Genomic DNA, 20,359 nt, shown 5'->3' on the forward strand with positions numbered 1-20,359 from the left:
TATAGAATGTTAGTAGTAAAAATAAGAACCATCGTGTGGCGCTACCGTCGCATTTGTCAATAGAGGATTGAGACTCAATCTCGGCTACCCGAACATAGATTTGGTGTTTCTGTACCGAGGGTGGGTCTGTCCTTTTTTTGCGGGAGGGGCCGCATAAACTAATTGAAGCGGAGGAATCGGTAAAGCATTAGATATTCGTGTCTACCATCGGTAAGGTATAAGGTTCTAACCACAGAAGAAGGTTCTATGGTTCAACAGAAAAAGTTGTAGCCCTCCTATGCGGTGCGGTGTTCGTAGAAAAACAGTAACGATCAACATCGTTCAGTGGATGGAGTTTTGTACGGTCCTCGGAATCATTCCCTGATTCCTTGTACCCTCGTCATCCTATTCAACGACCCCTCTCCCTCCCTTTTTCTCTTTCCCTAAAGTTTAATCCTACATACGCTGTATTTCGTTCTTGTTCATGGCTGTGGGCCGGAGTGGGGGAAAACAATCCGTGTAACAAACGTCGATTTTAGGATCTGTATGCAGGAATATGTCAAGTTTAAAAATCGGTAAGTCGATGAAATCGCACGAAAAGAGCTATGATGATTTAATGATTTTTCACGATGTAGACAATTTTACGCGAATTAACGTTATTTTATATATTGTGAAATCCTTTCGTAATTTATTATTTATAAGAATTATGATTATATATATATGTATATACATATATACATACATCATACATACATACATACATACTACATACATACATACTACATACATACATACATACATACATACATACATACATACATACTATATACATACATACATACATAATATATACATACATAATATATACATACACACAAAATTTTCATTATGCTTCAATAATTTTGCACCTGTCGACCTCTGTTGAAACAGTACAAACTTACTTTTCGTATTTCTTCTCTTTTAATTAAAATTTTATTTTAATTAAAATGTATACCATTTTTTAATAAATAAACGATTTAAATATTATGAATTACATACTGTAAATTTTTGTGTATACTGTGTGCATTTTCAAATCTTAGATATGTATAAATTCATTTTGTTTAACTACCTAACATTTATTTTATGATAAATTGGTTATACTTCCTAAAAAAATTTTAATGTACATGTTTGAGTCAGATACATTTTTTATAGTATATATTTATAATTTATAATATAATCAATGTTTTTTATTATCAAATTTAGGAATGTGCTTATTATATCAACATATTAATTTCATTTTTAGAAATTTAGTTGTACAATATTGCCTTGTCTATGCACGTAATAAATCTTTTATCTTCAGAGTAAATTTTATTTATTGCAATTAAAATATAAATATACTTGGAAAGTCATAAGAAATTATATGTATATATGATAAAGCATCTTAAATTATTTCTATCTTAACTGATATTACTACAAAACATTGTAAATCTTTGTAATATTTATATAAAATATAATTCATTGCTATAGACGCATGCTTTATAATAAATAAAATATATATATTTAATAAGCCAACCGTATGTATTATATAAGTTGTATCTCTAAGTGAAAGTTATATTTTCAATAATAAAAATTATAATTTTTGTAATTTCTTATTTGTAATTTCAAGATAATAATTGTTATTTTATTTCCTTCAAAGTGTGGTAATGCGCTTGCTTGCCCTACCCGCAAGAACGATGGAGTCTGAACAAAGAGATCACCAAGTTTACCATCAATAAACAAAAAAGCTGAGGAATGAATGCCTGCTGCACATACGTCACCAACATAGTACAAGCAGAATTACAAACAATTCGAATAGTACATCTGTAGCAGCTACTCATAGCACAGTTTAATACACATATACACACTTTATATACATACCTTCCCCCCTTTTCGCACATGGCAGCCATGAAGCATGGTACGTTTTCATTCTTGTATGCATTGCTTTATTTGTACATTTATTTTTTGTTGCTTTATATTAGGAAAGATTTTATGTAAATATATTTAAATAAAAATGTGTATTATTTGATCATAATGTTTAATTTACATAAGAATTATATTGATAATAATCTTGTTTATCGATATATTTGATTCTAGTCTTTTATTTTTTGCTAAAAATCGAATTTATTATTAGTATAGTAAATGGCTTTACTTTTACTACATTATCCTAAATAAGTTCTAGTAATATTTGATAAATTTTGTAAAAATAGATTTTATTTTATTTTGTAAAAGCAAATTTTTTATTTACTAAATATTATACTTTTATTTAATAAGTTTATATTAAAATAATTTTCATAATACATTTTAGGCAAAACAAGTCAAGACGACGTGTGTTACGTTGTCGCCAAGTACGACTATGGAGCACAAGGAGCTCAAGAATTGGATCTGCGTAAAAACGAGCGCTACTTATTGCTCGATGATTCCAAGCACTGGTGGAGAGTACAAAGTGCTAGAGGACAAGCTGGTTATGTGCCAAGCAACTATGTTAAAAAAGAAAAACCATCCCTTTTTGACAGTATTAAGAAGAAAGTTAAAAAAGGTTCTGGCTCTAAAACATTACCATCTAGTAATTCACCTTCTCGAGCTGTAGAGTCACCAATTATGGCTAGACGCTTACCAGCTGATCCAAGCGAAGCAATAGGTACTGCTGTTGTTAAATATAACTATCAAGCGCAGCAAACAGATGAATTATCACTTGTCAAAGGCACCAGAATTCTAATACTTGAGAAAAGCAATGATGGCTGGTGGAGAGGTCAAAGTGGTACTCAGGCTGGGTGGTTCCCATCTAATTATACTCAAGAAGAAGGAGACGCTGATGATACTCTTCATACATATGCTATGGCAGAAAATGTTCTTGATATTGTAGTTGCATTATATTCATTTTCTTCAAACAATGATCAAGAGCTATCTTTTGAAAAAGGTGATCGCTTGGAGATTCTCGATCGTCCTCCAGCAGATCCTGAGTGGTACAAAGCAAGGAATAGTCAAGGGCAAATTGGCCTTGTACCACGTAATTATCTTCAAGAACTCAGTGAATATTTAACACAACCATACCGCGATCGTGGCGTAACGAGTAATGAAATTAGTGCAAATGATTCTCTCGAACGAAGACCTGATCCAGGCGATAGACCACATCTTGTTGGAAAACCTTGGTATTATGGCAATATTACAAGATCGCAGTGTGATACTTTGCTTAATCAGCATGGTCACGATGGTGACTTCTTAATCAGAGATAGTGAAACTAATGTAAATATAAAACTTCATAATCATCTTTTACAATAATGAATATAAAAAAAGTGTTGAAAATAATTTCTATTCACTTGTGTTTTAGATGGGAGATTATTCTGTATCCTTAAAAGCTCCAGGACGTAATAAGCATTTTAGGGTACACGTAGAAGGAGCACTGTATTGCATTGGCCAGAGAAAGTTCCACACATTAGATCAGTTGGTAGATCATTATCAACGAGCACCTATTTATACTAACAAGCAAGGCGAGAAATTATATCTGGTGCGTCCTTTACCAAAAGGCAATCCTAGCAGTAATGGTTGCTAGATGAATTCGTGCCATGCAAAAGTCCATGCGCTTTGAGATGTATCACTTCGATACGCGATGCCTGCCTAGTAATATCAATATCATACAGCTCGTATGTTTATACATAATGATTAACATAATTGGTCAACTCATGTATTAGAGATTCTTGATTGTTTCTCCATTTATACTGATAAATAATTTATTATTCTAAGTAATTGCCATTAGCAGTTCTTACACTTGTTGGAGCTTCCAAACTCTGCAGAAGAAAAAAAAATGATATCATATGGCAGTTGTGACATTTGACTAGTTGATAAAAGGCTTCTTATATCCACGTGTGATTGTACAATAACACCACCGACCATGTTATTATGATTAATAATATATCATATAACTACACATAATATAGACTGCAAGAATAATGATCAAATAACAATTATCGTGCAATTACGAACTATTAAGTGGATCTCTACACATCATCTATTGGTATTAAATTACGACAAAGACAACGTGTTCATTTGTGATTTTGTATTTATTACAAGTTTTTAAATAAACCGTATTTAAGTGTGTGCCAGGTAATATATATATACATATACATATATTACCGTTCCATTGCTTATTTTGAGTATACCCTTGTTGGATTTTGTACTTTATTGCTTTATCACATCATAAATAAATGATTAATTATATTTATATAAAACCACAAAGAACCAATCTTATATTAGGGTTGTTTTTTTTTGGTTCAGTGAGTATTATAAATTTAGTAACAAAGCTTATCTTTATTAAACATGTACATTATAGTCACATAAATAAAAGTATTACTTTAGTTATACAAATAAGAGATTGGTGCTCCTAAGAATAAAAGCTAGTAACGCTAATAGTCAATAAGGTCACATATAAACAATCTTCCTAATCTAAAGTTTTTGTTTTAATATTTTAGTACTTTGCATTATTTGTTCGTAGCTCTATTAAAAATTTATGTTCGCATAATCATAAGAAAGGATTTTTAGAATTTCTTGTCATAGTGCTTACACCTGTGCCCACCTGAAACAATGTTTTTAGACTTTACAATATAGGAATATAGGAAATTAATTTGTGTAGTAAGCAAAATAAATTTAACGATGTAAGAGTTAAAGAGTAGAAAACTGATTACTTGCCATAAACGGATTCGCGTGATATGCTGGAACAGTTGGTTGCCAAACTCTATTTGTTAGTGGTGGTGTTAACTGACTAAATTGAACAGTATCTCTGTTATTAGCTGAGTCTATGCCCATCCATTGTGAATCTGCATTTTAAGATAAATTTTATTTATACAAATTAAATAATATCAATATATTATAATATGTTATTTGAATATCAATACTACTTGGATCATTTGATATTACAAGAAACTATTACATAAAATGCGATCAAAACGATCGAATAATCACACACACATTCAATGACTTTTAAATAAGTTAGTAATAATAACGAAATAAATACCTTTCCATATATTGTATGATACTCTAAAAGTATATTTTCATTTTAAAACTTACCATTATTTACAGGAAATTGCACTTGTTTGAATGGATTAATTGGATTACACAAAGAGTTCTCTGGCTGCATATTATTATTTATCACATTAACAGATGGTCGCCACACATCAGTACTCGTAAATGGATTTGAAATTACATGTGTTGTTTGATTATCTGCATTCCATATAGAATTTGTTGCTGAAACACAAAACATTGTTTATATTTCTTTTATTTTATATACAATTTATATAAATTTGTAAATATTCTTACTATTGAAATTGTTAGCATTCCATGTTGATGTTAATATTTTTGTTGTTTCTTCTTTCTGTTGTGTTTGTTTCATCAAAAAATCTAAGTCTTTGAGTGCCGCATAACGATCTTCTGATGGAGGCACTTTAGTTCCATTCATATTTGCCGTCAGCAAATTTCCTCCACTCATGTTAAGTGTAGTTGACATATCTGTATCTATAAATAAAATAAACTTATTAAAATTTTTCTAACAATTATGAATGAAATTTTTACTGTAAATATGTTTATTTAAATTAAAGTAAATAAAATAGACATACTTTTAGGAGTATTAAAAACAGGATTATTGTCAAAATTAGCAAAAAATGGCTGAGGTGTAACCGATTGATTCAGCCTATTGACAGGCACTGTGGTATGAAAAGGTTCAGGAACATTACTAAAATCAGCTATAAAGTCTGATGTAAAATTATTGGTACTAGCTGGTTCTGAATTCTTGATTTTCTGTGCCACTACTGGCAATGTAGTAGATGTCCCAGAAAGAGGAACCCGTGGAATGCTGGTTTGTTTCATAGACTGGGATTGTTGAGTAGAATTTTGATTTGCTACGGACGGATCTAAATAATACCTTTTTAATTCGTATTTTGCGTTCATTAGATCTTTCATTTTTTGTTCATCTTTAATATCTGAATTTAATGGTGAATTTGAGTTCATTAAACCTAACCATATTCTTGCACAACATTCGTTACCACGTTCTTTTATAAAATCTATTTCCTCTTGAGTAAATGTTGCCATGGTAATTGATTTTACCCTATGCGGTGGTGTCAAACCTCGTCTGTGGAAAGGTGCAAAAATACAACTTTTTAACGAAGATCAATCTTGAATTAATGTTAAGAACATAATTTCATCATCTTGTTTTACATTGTACACAAAAAAATATATATATTCCCTTTTGGCAACATGCCACTTTTATATGTTCTTTATTTTATTTTGTAAAGCTTTTATTTTTAGAAGATATAAATTTTAATATGTTATGAAAATTGTCATTTAAATTAATAGATTAAATATACCGAATGTATGTTTTTAAAAGAAAATTTTCTATAATTACATAATACATATTCTTATCTATAAAAAAAAATAATAATAGAGATATTTGTTAATAATTATTTTCAATATACTTGTCAAAGATACAAAATTTAACAACACTTATTTTATAATTTCTAGTCTCTTGGATAAAAAGAAACTATTGATATTTATGCAAAAAAAAATGTATAATGCACATTTATAAACTATGCATTTGTATCAATGATGCTATACTTATCAACTGAGAAGATATCATTTGGTCAATTTCGAACATGTACCTTATCTACATCCATTTCAGAAAATGATTTAAGAGTTATTTGCATCCAATGGCAAGAGCATTTCTTTTAATTATCTAACAAAGATCAGAAAAAGGGATAATAAGAACGATATATTCGTGAAAAATAAATGATAGAATGCCGAGCATTGTGGAGAAAAAATGCTGGTGTCGCAATCCGTTATCCGGAAGAAGAAGCGATAAACCAAAGAGGACAGAAAGATATAGAAATCACAATGGAATGCGTTATCAAATAATATTAATTCGTAGGAATAATGGGCCAAGCGAGTATAATAACTTCTAGGAAACATGTACTTACAGCATACCAGAGCAAGATGTACAGACGAAGGAACCGATTGTCATGTTGACGTAAGTTGGTCCTCGTTGATGGCAGTCGAAACATTCTTTGTTTCCCGGAAGCGAAACCAGTTCGCGTAATATCTTTAAATTTTTCTCGTCTTGTTTTTTCTTAGCAGATGCCATCGTACGAAATGCTACGTCGTAAAGTTCGTAGACTCGCAGAGAACAATATCACAAATCCTCTCGCGTTGCGTTTACGGAACTTAAGGCCATCACACAAGCTGTTCCATTACAAACGGATAGAGAGAGAGAGAGAGAGAGAGAGAGAGAGAGAGAGAGAGAGAGAGAGAAAGAGAGAAAGAGAGAAAGAGAGAGAGAGAGAGAGAGAGATCTGCACATGCATAAGAATACATGACCAATCGGAGATCTCACATACGGACGCCATTTTTGGCAGATGCATAAAAGCATTGCATGGAGATACCGATTGGCGTATACATTTGTGCGTTTAAACTCTTATGTTAAGCTTACATGTAGAGTATGATAGTTGCTAAAATATGTGTGTGTGTCTATATATATATTTACTCAATTGCAATGAATGTTGTATTACGAAACATGATTTGAATAATAAGCATTAGGGAAAAGATCTTTTGAGGTCATGGAAAAATATTTTTGAATCGATTACATGTACATATTATATACATATAAATAAGACAATTAATATATTAAAATTTACTGTCATATATAATTCAAATATAACATTTTCTTTAAATAATTTTCAATAGAAGATTGAACTTACGTAATTCTGAACATGTTATAGACGAATTAATCAAGAAGTAATATAAAGGATAAAATACAAGAATAAAAACTACAATAATACATTCTATAGGAAATTTTGAGATACGTTCACTTACATAATTACCTTTTTCTATGTTTAACCGTTGTTAATAATAGTTAATTGAAAAAATCGAACAATTTTCAAACCATTGAAATTTAAACGTAATGTCAAGATCTAAATCAAGGTCAAAACCAAAAGAAATTAAAGTTTCGATCGAATAAATGAATAGTGATCCGTGGTATTATTAATTTTATAGTTAATAACGATTCGTTCATGAGCTAATGCATTGATAGAACTGGCTTCTTTTTCCACCAATAATAGTTACATTATAACAAACAAATAATAAAACAATAAAGCAAGATGTATTAAGTAATTTTCAAATAAAAAGTATACATATAATAAATACTTCGTTATTTACAAAAAATAAATGTATAATACTTTTTATATAGTTTTATTTCTGTAATGTCTGCGTAATTTATCAAAGGAATTTAAAAGAAACGAGAATGTTTCGCGCTTCTCCTATTATGATTGGTTAGTGTAAGTTAATTGATCACTGTTATTGGTCACAAGAAAATGATACTTTCGAGCTACTTATATAGTTTAAATTAATTTTAATAAATTCAATTAAATATCTGTAAATTATAATTGGTTATCGATAACATTTCTTCGTTCTTATTGGTCAGAAAGTGTAATAGCACAACGGAATGTGTAAAAAGCTACGACTAATGCGATGGTAAAATTTTTGCATGCAGGCAACATTTGAGCATTTACCTGATTTTACTACATTTCACTTTACGTGACCGGTAAGGAACGTTGTAAATTTTTTGCTTCTGAAAAATCATTTACCAAGCATTAATTTAATTATATATATTATACTATTTCGTATTTAACATTCATCGATCTTGGGATGTTTCAGGCAGATCATCGGTAAACTGGCTAGCTAATACACGTTTATTACTTGGCCGGACTTTTCGATTACGGTAGAGTAAGTACACTTTTCTTGATATTATTCATTTCTTATATGTATGAACATAGGTCAGTCTAATTTTAACAATGGTAAGTTGAGAACTGGAGTTTTATGTAATAAATAGAAAATTTTTCGTTTCGTAATTCAGAATAAGATTCTTCAAATATACGTATGGGAAGAGGTTAGTGAAGTCGTGACGTGTCAGGTGAATACTTCATTCCATATGGTGGTTAGTTCTTCAACCTCTGATTGTTGACATGCTGCTTTTTATCTCGAGTTAATTTATTTAATCTTCCTTTGAAAAAGTATCTTTCTTTTAACGTTTAAAGAAAAAGGAATACCAAAAAAACATATTATGCACAGATCTCTATAGATTTATCTATAATTATTAAGGTAATATTTCAATGTAATAAGCATGCTATAGATTTGAAATATTAATCTTTTTTGTTTTTTTAATTTATCTTCAAAAGTTGCCATTGGATTTTAGATTTTTATTATTTTATATATTTATAATTAATTTCAGTCAAATTTCATTTTTTGTTCATGTTTTTTTATTGGTGAAATTGCTTTCTTATAATATATGTAATCTATATTTCTTTGCTTTGTTTAATTAATAAAATAATTAATAAATCAGGGAGTCTTTAAAAAACAATATAAGTTATATCTTGATTAATCTCTTTTCATTTTGTATTTAAGAAGTATATAAAAATATATCCTAGGAAAATATTCGTGTATATAAAATTAATATATTAATTAACTGGATTATCTATGATGATTTTAATAAAATACGAAAGTAATAAATTATTTAATGATATTTTATTAGTTCCATTATGTTTCTTATTGCTTTTCACAAAATTTATGTTGTAACATAAATAATTTTATAAAGTAATTATAACATAAAATATTTTTACACGTATGATATAAAGTAATATAAAACTTACTAAAGATATTAGTTTTTTATGTTTTTTGAAGTAATGATCACGAAAATAAATATTAAGGTGTATATATAATAATAAAGTAACTATGATTCAAAAAGTATTAATTACGGAAATAAATCGATTTTATTTTAATATTTGATTACTGATCATATTTCTGTATTTTATTGGTAGTTATATATCTTTTGTTATTTTTAAAATATATAGATACAAATATATCTTTTAAATAAAATAAAGTATATACAAATTAAAAAGCATTGGTATATATATTATAATTACTTGTTTCATTATTATTCGAAGAAATCTTTGATAAAATTTATGTTATCGTTCATCGATTTATTTTGTTTTGTAGTGCTACTGTAAGGACTTGGCACGAAACAGGACAATCGCAATATGCAGCAGCAATCAGTAATGGAAGAGGGAATGGACTATGAGCCACCAACCTACGATGAAACATTTCCAGTTCTCCCAGAATCAGCTTCAAGCATTGGGAGATTAAATAGTTTCTCTTTAAATAATAATATGCAACTTGGGCGTATAACAATTACCCAGGTATTTTTTTTAATGAATTATAAATTACGAATCATCGTGTATAGCTAATTCTGTTCTATATGGTTCTATTTAAATTATTATTTCTTTTTTGTTTATTTTATAGATATTTCGCGTACCAGGTGAGGAACGTAAATTTGATCATAGTGATAAATTTGGAGAACGTGAATCGATTCGAACATGTAAAGCAATCATGAAGGAGACAGATACTATTATCGAAATAGCAACTTCGAAAGATCAGTCTCTTACATTCCTAATCACTGGTAAACAAAGTCAAGTTTTGGAGGCAAAACGACGAATCTTAACAACATTTCAAACTCAAGTATAATTTTTAATTTCACTTAAATTTGTTAGAAATATGATTTAGTAGTCTTACTTTATCTATTAATTTATATTTTTATAATTATTTATTCCAGGCAAGTAAACAAATAAATATTCTGAAGGATCATCATCGCTGGATTCTTGGAAAACAAGGGCAAAGGCTTAAAGATCTTGAAAAAACAACTGCAACAAAAATTAATGTACCAGGTGTTCAAGATCAATCAGACATAATAACAATTACAGGAACTAAAGATGGAATAGAAAAAGCTGAACATGAAATCAGAGTTATTTCTGATGAACAGGTAGTTATGTAATTCCACAGATCTTTTGAAACGTTATATGTGTTTATATATAATATACATTATATTAATATTTTAGTCTAGAAAAGCTTTTGAAAGGATAACTATGCCAAAAATTTATCATCCTTTCATATATGGTGCACATAATGAAAATTTAAATGCAATGATGAATGAAACTGGTGCTCGCATTAATATTCCTCCACCTTCTGTACAAAATGATGAAATAACTATAGCTGGAGAAAAGGAAGGTGTTTTATTGGCTAAACAAAAAATAGAACATATTTATAAAGATATGGTATATTATTATAAATATAAATATTTATTATTTTTTGTCTCTTATACTTATTAGTTCAATCTAATTAATTAAAATTAATTAATCTTTACTACATTTCTAACTTAGGAGAGAAGATGTACAACAGTTTCAGTTGAAGTTCCCAAATCGCAACATAAATATGTTATTGGACCTCGTGGTAGTACTATAGCTGAAATTTTACAATTAACTGGTGTAAGTGTTGAAATGCCAGCTCCGGATTCTGCAACAGGAACGATTACTCTCAGAGGTCCACAAGAAAAATTAGGACAAGGTAAGATAATTATTAAATGTTAACAACTATGTAACTCATGTTAACAACTATGTAATTTGTATATTTATAATTCTTAGTTTTTCGTATTATAATTTTATTATTTTTTTATATGCAGCACTAGATAAAGTTTATGAGAAAGCTAACAGCGTACGAACGGCTGGAGTAGAAGCTCCTGTTTGGCTACACAAGTACATAATTGGAAGGAAAGGTGTAAATATAAAAAAAGTTACACAAGAAATGCCTAAAGTAAATGTAGAATTTACTGGTAAAGAGGATAAAATTAAAATTGAAGGTCCTCCAGAAGAAGTTGAAAAGGCACAAAATGAACTTCAACTTATGGTTAATGACCTCATGTCAAAACTTACATTCACAGAATTAAATGTTGATCCTAGATTCTATAAACACATAATTGGTAAAAATGGATGTAATGGTAAGAATTTTACTTTTTTCTCTTGCTTTTTTGTTATTATATAATATTGAAATAAATCTATATTTTCCAGTAAATCGTGTTAAAGAAGGTACAGGTGTTGTAATCAACATTTCTGAAAATGATGGTAGTAATATAATTCGTATTGAAGGCAACGTTGCAGGTGTAATGAAAGCCAAAACGGTTAGTGTGTGTGTGTACATGCCACATATTCCTTTATATTGGTAATTATTTTATTAAAATTTATTTATGAACTTTTATTATATCTTAATTGTTTAGGAACTCTTGGAGATGATTAAGAAATTAGAGAACGAAAACGAAAAAGATGTTGTAATAGATCATCGTTTTTATCGCAGTATTATCGGCAATAAAGGAGATAATATTAAAGAGATTAGAGATAAATTTAATCAAGTACAAATCGTAATTCCTAGTCCAGGTATTCAATATTATTTACTTATTTTACTTATTCCTTTATATTAACATATAATCTTCTTTAAATTAAATATGTTGGAAATTTATTATATATAAATTCTTTTTTCTAGGCGAGAAAGGGGATATCGTTAAAATTAGGGGACCCAAAGAAGATGTTGATAAGTGCCATAAATATTTGATGAGACTTGTGAAAGAATTGAATGAAAACAATCATGTATTAGAAGTTCCCATTTTCAAACAATTTCATAAATTTGTAATTGGAAAGGGTGGTGTTAATATCAAGAAGGTAAGCAAGGAAGAAACAAAGGCAATGTAACTTTAATTCTTTTTTATATTACGTCATGATGTTATTTAGATACGAGAAGAAACACAAACGAAAATTGATTTACCTGCGGAAGGTGAAAAAAGTGATGTTATTACCATTACTGGAAAGAAAGAAAACGTAGAAAAAGCTAAAGAAATGATACAAAAGATACAAAATGAAATGGTATATATTATAAGAATATGAAAACGCAAAAGTTGAATAATATTGTTAACATTTCATATAATTTTTTTGTTTATTAGGCAAATATTGTGATCGATGAAATAACAATACCACCAAAGTTCTATAATTTCTTAATTGGAACTGGCGGTAAATTAATACATTCTATTATGGAAGATTGTGGTGGTGTAACAATTAAATTTCCTACTGCTGAAAGCAGAAGTGATAAGGTAAACAAATAACTTTGAATAAATATTAGAAATGTAAGTTGTTTTTTTTTTTTAAATCAATGCATGCAATTTTCTAGGTATGTAACAAAGGTACAAACAAATGTTTCATACAAAATTAAAAGGTTTCGAGGAACACATCAGATTGATTAATTGAGCAGATTTTTTATAATTTGTTTGAACACTTCTTCTGTCAAGGTATTTTTTTCTCAATAATATTTTGTAAATTTTTATTAAAACTGTTTTAAAAAGTCATATTGAAACGAAATATTTTTTATCGTAATTAATTTGCACAAAAGAAATGTTCCAAAATAATATAAAAGTAAATTTATTGTTTGAATTATAAAATACTAATTATTGTGTCACTCAAACCATTTAATTTTGTGTAACATACATTTTTATATTTGTATTAAATATAAAAAAATATATACAATAATAAAAATGCACAAATGTGAAAAAGAATAAAATTATTATATTTTAATTAGGTGAGTATCAGAGGTCCAAAAGAGGACGTAGAGAAAGCAAAACAACAATTGTTAGAACTCACTAATGAGAAACAACTTACGAGTTATTCTGTTGAAGTTCGTGCCAAAATTCAACATCACAAATTTCTTATTGGAAAAAATGGTGCCAATATCAAAAAGGTAATATTCTCAAGCAGATATTAGGTGTAATAATTATAATTTAAAAATCAAAATAATCTCTATACATAAATAATTTTTTTATTAGATAAGAGAATCTACAGGTGCCCGTATTATTTTTCCAACTGAAGAAGATCAAGACAAGGAAGTTATTACTATTATGGGTAAAAAAGAGGCTGTAGAGAAAGCTAAAGTTGAATTGGAAGCAAATATCAGCGAAATTGTAAGATTTTATCAATACTTTTTAATAACATACTTAAAATTTCTAAATAATATTTTTTGTTGTTATAGGATAACATTACTGAGGGTGAAATACACATTGACCCTAAACATCATAGACATTTTGTAGCAAGAAGAGGAGGTGTTTTGCATCGTATTGCTGACGAATGTGGTGGTGTACAAATTTCTTTTCCAAGAGCAGGTGTTGATAGCGACCGCGTAATTCTTAAGGGATCACATGAATGTATTGAAGCAGCAAAACAACGAATGCAAGAAATTGTTCGAGAATTAGTAAGTTGTAACATAACTTTATACATTTCTTAAAGTTATTATTCATTATAAAAGACATTGTAAATGAAAAATGGATCTTTCGAAGAATATGTTAAATTTTTGCAGGAATCCATGGTAACAGTAAACTGCATAATACCTCAAAAACATCATCGTACTGTAATGGGAGCTAAAGGCCACAAAGTTCAAACTATTGTGTCTGAATATGACGTGCAAATTAAATTCCCTGATCGTGATATATTTGGTAAAAATATTTAAATATTTGTTTTAAATGCATATAAGCATAATTAAATATAAATACGTATTATATTACATATATTATTAAATAATTTGATAGAGAAACATCACATTACTGAAAAAATAGATGGTGAGGATGGAGAACTTTCAGACGTTCTTGTATGTAATATAATTCGTATTACTGGACAACCAGAAAATGTAGCTGCTGCTAAACAAGCACTACTCGATCTTGTACCTATAACAATCGAGGTTAGTATTTCTTAAATAACCTTCAAAAAAATTTCTTTGATAATCATATAATAAAAATTTGTCATTTTCAGGTACCAGTACCATTTAATTTTCATCGTTCGATTATTGGTCAGAAAGGTCGTGATGTACGAGAATTAATGAATATGTATGATGTTCGTATTATGTTATCACCTGCAGAAGAAAAACTTGATTATATAAAGGTATATTCTTCGTAAATATATTCATACGATTCCTTATATAATTTTAAGTTATCGGTATTAACATAAAAATCATTAATCAGATTTCTGGAACACCATCGTGTGTAGAAAATGCAAAACAAGCAATTCTTGAAAAGTGTAAATCTCTGGAAGCTGATCGTCAGGAGAGAGCACTTAAATCTTTTGAATTAAAGGTATTTAATATATTTGTTCGTAATCAATGTTTTATATCTTTCTCATATTATTATTTTATACAAAAAAAATTTTAACATGTTACTTATTTTTAGATCGAAATTGATCCAGAATACCATCCGAAAATAATAGGTCGTAAAGGGGCCGTTATTAGCAAAATACGTAGTGATCATGATGTTCAAATAAATTTCCCTCGCAAAGGTAATCCAGAAGAGCATATCATTACTATTACTGGTTACGAAAAAAATGCTTATAGTGCGCGTGATGATATAACAAAGATAGTTAATGAATTGGTAAGACTAAATCATGTTGATAAATAATAAACTTGATGAAAGTAAATTTTATTATCAGATATTATTTTTCTGTAGAATCGATTAACAAAAGAAGAGGTACATATAAATGCTGCTGTACATTCACGCTTGATTGGTTCAAAAGGCAGAAATATTCGTAAAATAATGGACGAATACAAAGTGGATATTAAATTTCCACGAAAAACTGATCCTGACCCTAATATTGTTACAATAAAGGGAGCAGAAGAAAATGTTGCTCAAGCTAAGGATCATCTTCTAAACTTAGAAGAAGAATACGTATGTATTCTGCATTTTATATTTTTAAATATAATATTGATAATAATAGACATAGATTAATTTATATTTTAAATTCTAGATGCAAGATGTATTAGAAAATGAATATCGCGAAAATCTTCGTACACCTCACCACTATGATGGAGGTTTAACTAACAATGTAAGTGAGTCTGGTTTTATTGTGAAAGGAGGTCCTTGGGAACAGCAAAGGCAACAGAATGCTCCAAATACTGCGAGTGTTGAAGAGTTTCCACAATTTGCTGGATATTCTCATGTACCAATTGTAGCTCCTGATGGTCCTTGGGGTGTTAAACGTTAAGAATTATTTCTAGAAAATCATTGTAAGGTAATTTTCCTCTGACAAACAGTATAAAAGTATATACGCCCTCCTGGGTGGTTCCCTATTCCATTACTGATGTTGCTGCATACGACCTGGCCACTCTATTGGACTTTGACACTGGTTTGCTACATAACGTTTGACGATGATGTTTATATTTACAATTCACACACCAATGTCCTATGTATCTGTAACTGCAATGCAAGACATTATAATTTTGTTGCCACGTTAGCATATACATTGAGATACAGGAAGCACATGATTTTATACACAATGAAATGTGTAGCCTTGTAACTATTTTGTTGATATGCCTTTCAGGTACAGATATGTTGTACTTAAGGCTGTGGGTTCTTAGAAGGTAGTCTTTTGTGTATTATATAATTCTCAGATTGTCTATTCATTTAGATTGTGTGAGTGAGCTTTTCACTCTGTCTGGCATAATATTTTGTTAATTTATTTATATTTTTGTATATAAATTGCTTCTTTTTGTTGTGTTAAACTTTAATGAAATCAATTTTAAACCACATCATGATATTAGAAACTATGGAAAAATATATGCGTATCAAGAAGCTTTAAGGTCTTTCTAAGGAAAACGTTCCTGGATCTTATTGTAATTTCATACTTTGTTACCTAGTTGATAGGGTTGCTCTCTGCATCCCTAAATTCCGATATATTATACAAAAAGTTAATGAGAGAGAATGTAACACTACTCTAACTGGTTTTGCTTGAAAGCTTTAAAGATAATATTGTGCGTTGGAGGAACAATCTTTAGAAAGCCTTGACACGCACGTGCGCTCTTTTATAGCCACTGAAATATGAGATGCAGAATCGCCGTTGTTAAGAATCGTCAATTTTGTAGGTCAAAGAAGGTATAAAATACATTTCGTTAGAAGACTTTATTTATTTATTCATCACTTAATGTATCATGTGCAAACCTGCATTCTACTATTTCTGAGGCCAACTAGCTAAGAAAAAAATATTCGGTTCAAGTGCCTTGTCTATTTTCTTCAAGACAGCTCATTTCAATTGTTAGAGGAATTTGAATATTAGAAAAAAGTCTCGCGTGCTCTCGCGCGCCAGAGGGAGAGAGAGAGACATATATTGATAATAACTATAATAATAAATATAATCAATGTATAACAGGTACCACATAAGTACATAATACTACTATTACAAGGACGATAATAGGAGTATTATGTATGCAGAAATTCACTTATATTTTTTAGATTTACAGTACTTTTTATAAGCTTACTTGGTATAGCGACCTATGTCATCCCCAGTGCATGGTTAAATGTAAGAAAGCAAGAATTAGCAAATCTTAACATACTTAGTTTGGCATAAGAGTTTGATAGAAGCTGTGCATGAATATACTTTTTCTAATGAGTTATAAATATAAAAATTGTAATTATTACATTCTCTGTACACATAGATAAATAATGTCAAAACACGTGAATTTTATTGTAAGAATATACTACATAACTGATTTATTGTTACACAGGAGTTTTTCTTTTCTCTCCCAATATGTAATATCATATTTTAATCTTATTCTAGTAAATCTGATACATTTAATTTTCTTAATTGTTGAACAAATCCACTGTTAGGTTTGATACAATTTCTTTTACTTTTAACTTTTTCATATGCTTCATCATATGAAAGATTTTCTAAAGCCATCAAATAAGAAATAACAATAGTTGGTGAGCGGGACACTCCTGCATTACAATGTACAAGAATATTTTCATGACGATTTTGGTGTATTATATTAATACATGTTTTTACTGGTAAGAATATATCTGATTCTGGCAAATCTAGTAACTCGCACTGATAATATTCTATGCTATTAAATTTAAGATTCAGATTAATACCGACACTTAAAATATGTTTTATGTTATATTTCTTAAGTATTTCTATACTGACAGCAGGATCTTGTGAACTAAGAAATAAACCATGTATAATACAAGTAATATGCATATCAGGCTTTTCATCAAGAACAAATGGTAAACCTTGTGTTAATTCTTTCTTTATCCCATTTACAATTTCGTATCTTCTACCAAGAATATCTGTAATAACTGTTCTAGAAGGTCTCAAATTCATACTTTTCTTTTCTATAAGAGTTTGAAAATTCATTGCAAAATAAAATTTATCATGCAATAAATATTTTTATTAATATATAAAATGCAATATTCACTGAATTGAATACATACATTTATCAATGTTTAATTCATTAGATTTATCCTTTATCGTAAATTTTTCTAATGTATCAAAATCATAATCTACTTTTACAAGATATAATCCATGTGGTGGTAAGATCTTTAAATGTTGATTCCAATTTTTACTTGACGGAACTTGTAACATTGTATTTATATCTTTTTCATTTATATTTCCAGTTGCTAATCCAAGCAATGCTGTTGCTATTCGTCTAACCTATTTAATATCATACAAGAAATATTAATTTATAAGTAATTTATAAACTAAATAAAGTAAAATATTTAATTCTACAGTATATTACCTGATTATATAAGAAACCCCTAGAACTAATTACAATATGCCAATAATCAAAATTTGTAGATAGTTCATCAAAAGGCATTAAAGGTTGTGCTTTTTCTATAGTTAAGTTATTTAAATTGCGCACATATTTAACGTTTGTAAGTTTTTTTGAATTTGCTGCAAATGTTCTAAAATCTTTAAGACCCATGAAAAGTTGTGTACCTTGTTTCATTCTTTCTATATCAAAAGTCTCAGATCTGAAATCACATGTAACAATTATGAATGCTTAATATTTAAATTTGTTTTAAAGCAATTTTGTTATATATAATTTTATCATTACCTTACATGGTAAGTATGACATGTTTCTATTATAGGTATTCTTTGTTCACCATATTTTTTAGCTATCATAAACCTATATGTATATGTTTTTGATGTAACTATTTTCTTGCTATAGAATTCATCTATAACTGGAATACATTCTAATATTCTATAAACAAAGCAGTCTTATATCTATTTATACAAGTAACATAGTAACATTACAATAACTATTGTTGTAGATAATGCCAATTTTATTTATTACCTAATAAAATGTGAAGTTTTTCCAAAAAAACGATTAAGTTGTCTTATTATCTCTTCTGAATTATATAAAACATTATATTTATTTTCCAGTGTTACATGACCAATTGTATATAATGCATGTACACCTGAATCAGTTCTACAAATTTAAAAAAAAACATATATTTTGTCTATTCCATATTAAAAATATTTTATAAACAATGTTAAGTAAGAAAGTTTAATATTACAAAAATTACCTGCTAGTTAAATATAATCTTGGCTTTGATACAGGTTTTGGATATAAAGTTAGTAAGCCTGTTTCTATGGCACCTTGGATAGAGTCATTATCAAGGATATTCCTATTTGAATGTTTCTGCAATCCTCTTCACACAGATTTTTGATTAATATCTTTTATTCAATAAAGAAAATAATTTTTATGTAAAATCACATAATATAATTATAATAATTTACTATACATATATATAATTTAATTAATATTAATTAAATAAAGTTAACCAAATTTATAGTTCATAAAATGTTAAATTATTAAATTATATATTTTTAGTAATATTTTCGGTTTACTTTTCTACAGATAAATCCATACTTATATAAATATAATATTTTTATAAAAGAATATATGTAATTATATATAATGTTATATAAAAGATATATAATGTTATCTTTCATGATAATATCTATATTTAACAAAAGAATTTTATATACCTATATAATGTTCCAATAAAGGAAAATTTTAAAAAATATTTTCCCATTTTTTATTATTCATATAAAGATATATTCACATCTTTATTCCACCAATTGACTAGCATGTTCTAGATTAAGGCTGAAACGTGCGTGACTTCAGCGATAGATGAAACACAATATGGACAAAATATGAACTATAAGCCTAAGCGAAAAACACTGACATTACTATGCGCTTATCGTATCGGTTATCGTATTGATGTATAAACTGTGTAACAATACGTAATATAACAAGCCGCTTAGTGTGGGTTAGAATAGATAGTAATAAGCTGTGAACTCAACTTTCCATTCACTCATATATATATATATCTTTCTTTGATGGTAGCGTATAATTATAGTAATAATATGAACTCCTATAGAGGAAGCCATAAAACAGTACCAAGAAAAAAATCTCGTAGATAATGTAGAAACGAATTTGTTTTCATCTTTATTAAAAATAGTAATAACAATAATAATAACAATAATAACAATAACAATAATAATAATAATAATAATAATAATAATAATAATAATAACAATAGTAATAATAATAATAATAATAATATAAATATATAATATATGTATATATTCATTAATTATTAATTTTGACAAAATAATCGATAAATGTATATACTTTATATGTA

General features: G+C 28.3%; 4 protein-coding genes across 9 annotated transcripts; 2 read left to right on the forward strand and 2 right to left on the reverse strand.

Moving 5' to 3' along the window:
- Positions 1–53: 53 nt before the first annotated feature.
- Positions 54–4,092, forward strand: LOC124425191 (cytoplasmic protein NCK1). Of its 2 annotated transcripts, XM_046965197.1 has the most exons (4): positions 55–554; positions 1,655–1,912; positions 2,303–3,240; positions 3,326–4,092. In XM_046965197.1, the coding sequence occupies exons 2-4, from the start codon at positions 1,894–1,896 to the stop codon at positions 3,545–3,547; spliced, it is 1,179 nt and encodes a 392-aa protein (XP_046821153.1). In that variant the 5' UTR covers positions 55–554; positions 1,655–1,893; the 3' UTR covers positions 3,548–4,092. The 2 variants fall into 2 exon arrangements, with proteins under 2 accessions (XP_046821154.1, XP_046821153.1); XM_046965198.1 differs by lacking the exon at positions 1,655–1,912 and having other exon boundaries at positions 54–554.
- A 190-nt stretch (positions 4,093–4,282) lies between these two features.
- On the reverse strand, positions 4,283–8,003 carry LOC124425189 (arf-GAP domain and FG repeat-containing protein 1). 4 transcript variants are annotated; one of them, XM_046965194.1, is made up of 7 exons: positions 7,857–8,003; positions 6,957–7,218; positions 5,604–6,115; positions 5,308–5,502; positions 5,059–5,235; positions 4,681–4,808; positions 4,283–4,567 (listed from the first exon to the last, which is right to left on the reverse strand). In XM_046965194.1, the coding sequence occupies exons 2-7, from the start codon at positions 7,118–7,120 to the stop codon at positions 4,514–4,516; spliced, it is 1,230 nt and encodes a 409-aa protein (XP_046821150.1). In that variant the 5' UTR covers positions 7,121–7,218; positions 7,857–8,003; the 3' UTR covers positions 4,283–4,513. The 4 variants fall into 4 exon arrangements, with proteins under 4 accessions (XP_046821150.1, XP_046821151.1, XP_046821149.1 ...); XM_046965195.1 differs by having other exon boundaries at positions 7,849–7,972; XM_046965193.1 differs by lacking the exon at positions 7,857–8,003 and having other exon boundaries at positions 6,957–7,286.
- Positions 8,004–8,438: 435 nt separating this feature from the next.
- Positions 8,439–17,431, forward strand: LOC124425184 (vigilin). Of its 2 annotated transcripts, XM_046965178.1 has the most exons (23): positions 8,439–8,575; positions 8,689–8,757; positions 10,027–10,226; positions 10,330–10,545; positions 10,640–10,846; positions 10,923–11,138; positions 11,244–11,427; positions 11,543–11,857; positions 11,928–12,037; positions 12,134–12,290; positions 12,397–12,572; positions 12,642–12,773; positions 12,851–12,997; positions 13,480–13,638; positions 13,724–13,858; positions 13,927–14,145; positions 14,251–14,386; positions 14,480–14,628; positions 14,700–14,828; positions 14,909–15,019; positions 15,113–15,310; positions 15,386–15,604; positions 15,684–17,431. In XM_046965178.1, exons 3-23 carry the CDS (start codon positions 10,068–10,070, stop codon positions 15,918–15,920), a joined length of 3,711 nt encoding a protein of 1,236 aa, XP_046821134.1. In that variant the 5' UTR covers positions 8,439–8,575; positions 8,689–8,757; positions 10,027–10,067; the 3' UTR covers positions 15,921–17,431. The 2 variants fall into 2 exon arrangements, with proteins under 2 accessions (XP_046821134.1, XP_046821135.1); XM_046965179.1 differs by lacking the exons at positions 8,439–8,575; positions 8,689–8,757 and adding an exon at positions 8,964–9,132.
- Positions 17,373–20,106, reverse strand: LOC124425188 (tRNA pseudouridine synthase-like 1). Its single transcript, XM_046965192.1, has 7 exons — positions 19,701–20,106; positions 19,235–19,360; positions 19,003–19,137; positions 18,763–18,909; positions 18,445–18,679; positions 18,140–18,359; positions 17,373–17,995 (listed from the first exon to the last, which is right to left on the reverse strand). Exons 1-7 carry the CDS (start codon positions 19,745–19,747, stop codon positions 17,481–17,483), a joined length of 1,425 nt encoding a protein of 474 aa, XP_046821148.1. The 5' UTR covers positions 19,748–20,106; the 3' UTR covers positions 17,373–17,480.
- Between the last annotated feature and the right edge of the window lie 253 nt (positions 20,107–20,359).

The sequence above is a fragment of the Vespa crabro genome, chromosome 6 (genome assembly GCF_910589235.1).
Source record: "Vespa crabro chromosome 6, iyVesCrab1.2, whole genome shotgun sequence".
NCBI lineage: Eukaryota > Metazoa > Arthropoda > Insecta > Hymenoptera > Vespidae > Vespa > Vespa crabro.